Below are 8685 nucleotides of genomic sequence, written 5' to 3'. Positions count from 1 at the left end.
CTTAACTAAGACAGGACAGCATTTCACAACCTGAGAAATATAGACACACACAACATTTTTAACACAAGACAACAAACCTGAGTCACCTAAACTTAACCTTTCACAACCCGAGAGAGCATAGCTACAAAACAGTTCTCACACCCGAAGAGGCTAGACACGTAACAAATAACATAAAGCAAGGAAACCACAGCCTTGAAGCAGCCCATCATGTGAAGAAAATTTAAACAAACATCAAAATGCACATGGTGCCAAATAGAGCAGAATTCATATTGCAAATAGTTTATCTAATATTAAAATGATACAAACCCTATTAGTCTATTCCTCACGAGATGCCTGTTGATTCAGCGGATTGACTAATGTATTTGATGCTCCTGCTAGAACCTAATATGACTCTTAGGCTGTGTTTGGTTCACGGATTTGGAGAGGGATTTGGAAAGTGAACATGAATCCCTTTTCAAATCTGTGAACCAAACATAACCTTAGGCCTCGTTTGGGAAGGCTCTGTTTTAGCCAAAAAGCCAAAAAGTTACTAAATTAGCCAATTAGCCAATTAGTCATACCAAAAAGTCAACAATTACGGCTTCTCTCTACTTTTTGCACAGCTTTTCGTAATTAGTCAAAAAGTCATCCCAAACATACAAGTTTTTTTTACCTACTTTTTTAGCCAATTAGCCAAAAAGTTACTAAATTAACCTATTCCCAAACGAGGCCTTAGACAACTGTAAAATTCATACTAAGATGCAGGAATATTGTATTAATTATCTACCATACCGAAAGCATTCTAAGTTTTCTTTCTAATCAAAACTTATAAGTTATAATATAAGAAAATAACATAATTTACGCATCACAAAACACCTACGTGAAAAATCTCTAGAGTCATAAATCGCAAGGTTAGAGGAAAGTTCTTCCTAAATCATTTAAACACACAATGAAGAAGAGTGCACTTATTAGGATACAATGAAAGTCTAATGGAATAAACAGAAAAACCATGTATGTATTGTTCATTCTAGTAAATCACTCTGTTAGATTAATTGATACACAAACATATGAAGTCTCCTACACGAACATCTACAATAAAAAAACACTACAAACACTGAATTTCATCTCTTTTGCTATACCTCTGTAATAACTGGTTCTGTGTATTAGTCAAAAAGCTTGCTCAGGCAATTCAGTCGTGAGCTGAACATTTGTTCTCCAGAGTGTTGGCTGGTACCTCTTTGTCTTCATTCTTTGGTTTCAGATCCTTTTTGACATCGGTATTGCACTCACGGTATCTGAAGCACGTTACGAGATGATCATTAGTCAACCCTGCTACTTGCATGAATGAATAAACCACAGAAGGCCCCACACATCGAAAGCCTCTCTGCATCAAATCCTTGCTTATGAGCTCTGCTTTCGGTGTCTTGACTGGTACTTGGCGTGCATAACGGAATCCATTTCTTATTGGCTTGTGGTTTACAAAGCTCCAGCAGTAGTTGCTGAAGGAACCAAACTCCTGCTGAATCTGCAAATGAAGAGTAAATGAAGTGGCAACATCTAATTCAAGAATGCAATCAGGCAATCAGACCATTTGACAACTTGGCAAATTCAATCTCCTCATACCCACCAAAAAATAAAAATAAAATCAATATTTTGATTTGAAAAATAGTTTTATTATATGACATAGGATTGGACCCCGAAAGCAATGTCCCCAGTTTCTCTACTGCAGGCGTGAATGCATCAATGACAAAGGGAGGTTTGGAGGATTATTGCCTCTAATACCTCAAGTGTCTGGTTAGCATTGTCCACAATTGCTCGAAGCTTTGGCTCAGACAACAATGTGCTACCGTTTGATCTCAGTGAAAGCAACTTTTTCTCTGTAAACTTTGCTACGAATGATGGATCAAAATTGTCAAAAAGCTTCCTGCCAAAGGGATTGAAAAAACATTAAACACGCATGACAATGAATAATATTAACTGAAAAATATTCTGAATATGAAGATTGAAGAACCACATACCTGAATATGTCTCGCCTGTTGAGAATTGCTGGCCAGGTGAATTCTGCCAATGCTTGTGATAAGACAAGTAGCTCAAATAGCCTCCTATCATCAAGAACTGGAACCCCCCATTCTTCATCATGGAAAGAAGTATAAAGTGGGTCTGAAAATGGGAAGGACATAAAGGAAGGTGAATTATGGAGATTATTACATTGAAATTTAGAAACATATCAAAAAGGTCATTCGGACACCAAAAACAGATGAATAGACTCACTGCAAGAATTATCAAAATGTGGAACAAAATACATGTAAAAGCAAGATCTTTTCTTTTGAAATATGTTTCTCTCTCTCTCTCTCTCTCTCTCTCTCTCTCTCTCTCTCTCTCTCTCTCTCTCTCTCTCTCTTTATGAAGTAAAAAAGAGGCAAGATCAATAAAGTTTTCCACATAATTGTCTACTGCAACAACTTTGTCTTTTTAAAGACGGACTTATTTTCCTGCTATGAAAAAGATTGTTGACTCGTTTCGAAAGCAACAAATATATATATATATATATATATATATATTTGAGATGGACTTATTTCACTGTAATGGAAAAGAATGTCGACTAGTTTCAAAAGCAACAAAAATAGAATGAGAACCCTTCAAATGAACTACTAATATAATATGATAAATTTGGTGTGGGCGATTTGCCTCTAAAAAAAAGTTTTGATTCCTTCACTAAATAAAGGTGTTGTCAAAGACTAAAATCAGGACCTAAAATTTTGATGTTGGATTTTACCTGGTTAGTTCAGCTACAGCACTCATTGTTGTGGTATTGAATAGCCTGAGATAATGCAACTCATATTGACATGTAGAGGCTTCGTCAATTAATTGGTAAGTTGTGCAACACACTTTATTGCAGACTAATATCTATGATTAACTGCTAGTTGGATATTCAAAACAAATCCTAAGCCTATCAGTTATATCAGATCAAAGAACCGTGCATGATCCAACTAGTTCGGGACAACACAAATTACACTGCCTTTAACCAAATTAAAATACATGATCTTATAAATAGTGTACGGCATATAGAGGATAGTCGCATGATATTCATAGCCTCAAAGTTGCACCAAAAATGGTAAATCCAAACTTGAGCATGTAGAAAAAAACTTAAACAAGAAGTTGCTAGCCAAAACCACCATGCCAACCAGCAACCATTTTAACACAACAAACTGTATCTCTGATTCTCCAAATGCCCATCAGATCACATAACAATTAGGTTGTGTTTCTCTCAAGTTCAATCTAAACTTGGGAGAACTTTAGGGACCCGTGAGGCCCACCACGGGTCCCGTTTTAATGATCCGAACCGTTTATTTTGTATGGCTATCCGTGTATATTGACTAAGAAAAAAATTAGGTTGATTTGATAACTATAATATTTTCATTTTATTGTATTTTCCTTAAAAAAAATGGATGATCTATTTTGAAAAATATAATTGTTGTCCATTTTTTCAAAGCCAAACGCGATAAAATAAAATTAAAAATGTTATGATTATCGGAACGATCTAATTTTTTCTATAGATAATATAAATTGATGGCCCTACAAAATGAACATTCAGATTATCGAAACGAAACCCATGGCGGATCTCACGGCCCCTCAAATTCTCTCAAGGTCAAATTTAAACATGAAAGAAGAAAAACCACAACAGTAATAGCACTAGTTCCAATGCATTGCTTCTGTTCTATATTAAAAATATTCCAGACAGCTTCTTGAATGAACACGTTGAATGGGCTCATAGAATATTTGCAAGCTCAATAATAAATGGTAAGTTGCGAAAGGATTTACTCTGTTTCTCCTTTCAGACCATTCAATCCTTTTATTTTGTTAATGAATTTAAAAGAAAGGCAAAATGGAAGATTTATATTATTTTTGTACTTGATATTTGAAAAATGACTAATATTTTGAGATAATGAAAAATGAAATAAGGGACTAATATTTTAGGACGGATGGAGTATATATAAAGGTTTAATTCCTCTAAATTTTCATATTAAAGGGTCATTTTGAAGTCTAAAAGCACTCCAATCCCTAAATAAAAAACAAGAGAAACATTTCAATTCAGTCCAACTATGCTTCTTGTGCTCTTCTCTTTCTTGCAATTTTAATAAATGGAAATTTCAATTCAGTCCATGTTTTGAAAAATTAACACAAATAAATAGTAAACTTTATAAATATTAATAATTAAAATTATAAAGGTTTTCATGTATCTGTAATAAGATTTTGAACTTATCACTGAATGATAATTTTCTCTTTTAATAACTACCCTGCTTTCTTGTCCGGAACCTAATTAAATATACTTACACATTATACTTATCCTAAATCATTAAGCAATTTTCCGAGAAAATAAAAGTCAATCACAAACTCAACAAAAGAAGAAAGCAAAGTACAAAGAAAAGAAACCAATAAAATGATACAAAATGCTTCGGGAAAACAAAAAAGTGAAGTTTTTAAAAAACTTGCCAGAGTTTGGTGTGATCCAATCGCACCGCTTCACCGGACCTGAAACCAGCAGCGAGAGCGACACCAAATCGACCCCGTCAGGAACAACCTTCACAGAATTCGACCCATTGGGCTTCACTCTCCTCTTGGAACTCACCATTTTCACAGAAGATCCACCCGAGGAAGATTCCAGAGAGCTCGTACTGTCCAGTGACGAATTGTTCAGAACAATCGACCTCGTTGCTTCCGAAACCAACCTACTCGGCTTTTGCGGCCTCTTCAAACCCTCTTTCTTTCGTTTCGCTTCCTCTGAAACCCTAACTCTGTTTCCTGTTGGTCCGAGTATTGCTCGGGTTTCCGAATGCGATTTTGCTGGCGAACGAAGCTCAGTAGCCACAGACATTGCTCAGCTCTTGTAGGTTTGATTTTTAGCTCAAAATATAGGTGTATATATATATATATGATTTTCTAGGCAATTTCTTCAGATTTACAGTAGCTAGGAAGAAACTAGTCTGCACAAAGAGTAAAAAATTGTTCAAATTTGAAGCGAAGATGTGAAGAGAGCTAGGGTTTATAAGGAGAGAGATGAAAGCAGAACAGAGTGTGGGGGTGGAGGAGTGGAGAGAGCAGAGAATGACAAAACGACGAAAAAAACGGACGGGGGTTTTGGACGTTTAAAAACAGGGCCCTGTGTTGGATATGGTGACCGGTTTCAGCCGGTGATAAATGCTTTTCCGAGTAATACTAGATATTTTAAATAATTTATCAAATATTTTATCAAACTTTTTATATAAATGTAGGACCCACTCACATGTAGATTTGTGTGAGTCTCACTATATTTTTTAGCTTCATTTTGATTATCGTCGAGTATATTTTTTTTATAAAAAAAATAAATAAATTTTGGGTAATTTTGTATGAATTATTAATTTTTTTATTATTTATTTTTTTATATAAAGTTGATTCAAATATGTAATTGTCATTATTTAATTAACTTAATTTTTTTTATAAATGTAATATACGTAATAAATTTTAGGGAAAATCGGTCTAAGGTCCCTATCAAACTTTTAGTAATGGATTAAGTCCACAATCTGTTCTTTTGTAGTCTAAGGTCCCTCACCCCATCCCCTCTCCATCCACGTTGTCCTGAGTCCGAGCAACAAGCTGGTCTGCCGTATGCATGTCTCCATTATAGAGAGAGAAGCTGGCCGTTCTTTGTGTTGCCCTCTCCATCCCGTCCCTCATGCATGGTCTAGGTGTGTGGGTCTCTCCTTGCTGTGTACTCTCTCCTTTCTCTCTCTCTAAGCCGAGAGAGAGAGCCCGTGTACAGCTTTCTGTAATCATGTTCGTGTATCCTCCTCTCTTGATGCCATGGAGCTGATTTGCAGAGAAACAAGCTATGGACTCTTTCGATTGAGATTTGGTTTGACAAAACTCTTTTTAGAACTGTAAAACATATAGCTATGAGCTTTGAAGCTAACTTGTTTGATAAAATGTTTCTTAGAAAAATAATCATAGAGAAAAACAATTACAATTTTCTCTAATTTGTTCAAAACACAGAGAAAATTATGATTTTTTTTTTGTTTCTAAGTAGTCCAAATTTCTCTGGTTTGGTTTGATTTTGAATGACCAATAATAAAGAAGTTTAGATAACCAAGAAATATTTCCTGGTAGGTAACTAGAGAAATTCTTTGATTTTGAATGACCAATAATGGCTATGAGAAATTTGGAGAATCAGAAGCTTCTTCTACAACCATATATCCAAAGAAAAAATATTAGAGAGTGAGAGAGAGTTTAGGGTAAGATGAGACTTGAACTTACTTTGTCCAAAGAAATTACAGTGGGAAATCCAGAGAAATTTGGCGAGAATTTCTCTGGACAGTGGGAAGTCCAGATAAATTTGAAAAGAAGTCCAGAGAAATTTGGAATTAGGTAAGGATAGATATACCCTGGAAAATTTGTAGATAAGTACAACAAAAATTTATTGAATTCATTCAAAGAAAATGATAGGAATTTCCCAAACAATTGTAGAATTTCTGAATCAATATCAACAATATAGCATATTCAAACAAGATGAAGCACATTACAATTTCTCTGGAGAGAATGGAAATTTCTCTGGAGAGAATGGAAGGCCAGAGAAATTTACAGTGGGAATCTAGGGAATGTTAGAGAAATTGGAAAGTCCAGAGAAATTCTTCCCAGAATTTCTCTGGACTAATTTTCTCTTTGAAGTTGAATTTTCTCTGGAAGTCTAGGGAATAACTTCTTTTCTTTCTTGTCCCTGCTAGGGTATTGCAAGATCTTACTGTCAACCACCTCATCTTGTTGGACTTGATCTACAAAGAGCACTAGGATTAGCAAACAGAATTTTGATAGCAACTCTTCATGAAAAGATATTTGTAAGAGAACATATAAAATGCATGATGTTGCAGAGTTTCTTGGATTTTGTGAATTTTCTCTGGATGTCTAAATTTTTTCTGGACTATCTGAATTTTCTCTGGATAAAGAGAATTTCTCTGGATGTCTGGAGAGAATTTCTCTGGATTCCAGAGAAATTCTCTGGATCGAATTTTCTCTGGATCGAATTTTCTCTGGATTGATGTTGAAGGACCTTAGACATTATGAAAATATTGAGTGTCCTTTATGCTATAAATTCTTAATATCAGGGACCTTAAAAAAATCCCCCTAAATTTTAAATATATATATATAATATATCTAATAAATTTTAAAATATAAATAATTTAAATAATTAAAATGAGATCCAAAAATAAATCTAATAGGACAAGCAACACCTCTCAAGTCTGAGTTTGAAAGCCAGTCGCTTTGCCTTCACGGTATTGGTTTGGGTAAGGATCATGTACTTTGACTAAAATACCCACCTTGGGTTAAAAAAATTCTATTTTTAAACAGAAAATTTATAATCTCAGAAGAATTAATTAAAAAAAAGTTCTTAGAATAATCAATGATATATATTGGGAGAATTGTAAAAAAGTAGTATCAATATAAAATAATTATAATGTAATAGAAATATAATTAATTTATACATTATGCAACTAAATCTTGTATTTTCATATCTTTTTAACTATTTTGAATTTTTTGTAATTATCCCATATATATATATATATATATATCTTTTTCAATTTCAATATATTTTCATTTACATTAACGTTTACATTTACATTTTCATTTAATTTCAATTTGGAGATAAATTTATATATCTCCAAATTTCTACGGTAATTCTTTATCGGGTTATTTTAGAATACAAATCCCCCAAATGTGTATTAATTACAATAACTAATAATCAATATTATAATAAGTCATAACTATGTCATGAATGAAATCATAATATGTCACAACTAAATATTATAAATATCATGATTGAAACATATGGTATACATCCCAAAATAGGTATGTAATTTTCTTATTTCTCATATATTTTAATACAAGGACAAAACTAAAATTTTGCCCTAATAGTGTCTCCAAAGTTTATTTTGTTTTTTTATCAAATTTAAATTTGATGAAATAAGTCCAGTTTTGCTACTCTAACTATGACATCAAACCCATATCAAATGAGAGGAAATCCAAAACTTTCATCAAATTAAGGATGGCTTCAGCATTTCATCAAATTATTATAGATAAACATTAGAATCATACATCGAACGATCGACCGATTGTCCTCGCCTGGTCAACCAGGCTTGCAAATTTTCTTCGTTTCAGGATGTCATCAATTTACACAAGTCGGACAACCGCACCAGACATCTTCCCGGACGTCTACCCAGTCAACCGATTGTTTGATAAAAATTAAAAAATAAGCGTTAAACATAAGTACAAAGAACTTGAATATATTGGGTGTAGGAAAAATCAAATGGATGTGTTTAGAAATTCTCATACAGAGAATTGTGAAGTTTTATTTTACATTTTCTTATTATTTTTTCTTTTTAAAACCTATGTTATTTTGAAACAAAGTTGCAAATGTAAGTTGTTTTGAATTTATTTCTCAAAAGGTAGAGGAGGGTTGATTTTAATTTCTTGTTATTAATTTTAACTGGCAAAATGCTATACCAATATATATGTTGGATGTAAGAGAAATTAGATGGATGTATTCAGAAATTTTCATAGAGAGCATTTTAGAGTTTTATTTTATCATTTTCTTATTATTTTTTCTTTTAAAACCCATGTTGTTTTGAAAAAAAAATTACAAATGTAAGTTGTTTTGAATTTATTTCTCAAACTAAA

The 8685-nt window shown here is 33.2% G+C and overlaps 1 protein-coding gene across 1 annotated transcript; it reads right to left on the bottom strand.

Moving 5' to 3' along the window:
• Window positions 1–974: 974 nt before the first annotated feature.
• LOC114268974 (DNA glycosylase superfamily protein) lies at window positions 975–5188 on the bottom strand. Its single transcript, XM_082873781.1, has 4 exons — window positions 4474–5188; window positions 1998–2139; window positions 1762–1903; window positions 975–1504 (listed from the first exon to the last, which is right to left on the bottom strand). Exons 1-4 carry the CDS (start codon window positions 4853–4855, stop codon window positions 1169–1171), a joined length of 1002 nt encoding a protein of 333 aa, XP_082729907.1. The 5' UTR covers window positions 4856–5188; the 3' UTR covers window positions 975–1168.
• Window positions 5189–8685: the final 3497 nt, after the last annotated feature.

The sequence above is a fragment of the Camellia sinensis genome, chromosome 6, assembly GCF_055761805.1.
Source record: "Camellia sinensis isolate YWXY chromosome 6, ASM5576180v1, whole genome shotgun sequence".
Classification (NCBI taxonomy): Eukaryota; Viridiplantae; Streptophyta; class Magnoliopsida; order Ericales; family Theaceae; genus Camellia; species Camellia sinensis.
The sequence above is the reverse complement of the archived record's forward strand: the minus strand, read 5'-3'. Positions and strand labels throughout refer to the sequence as shown.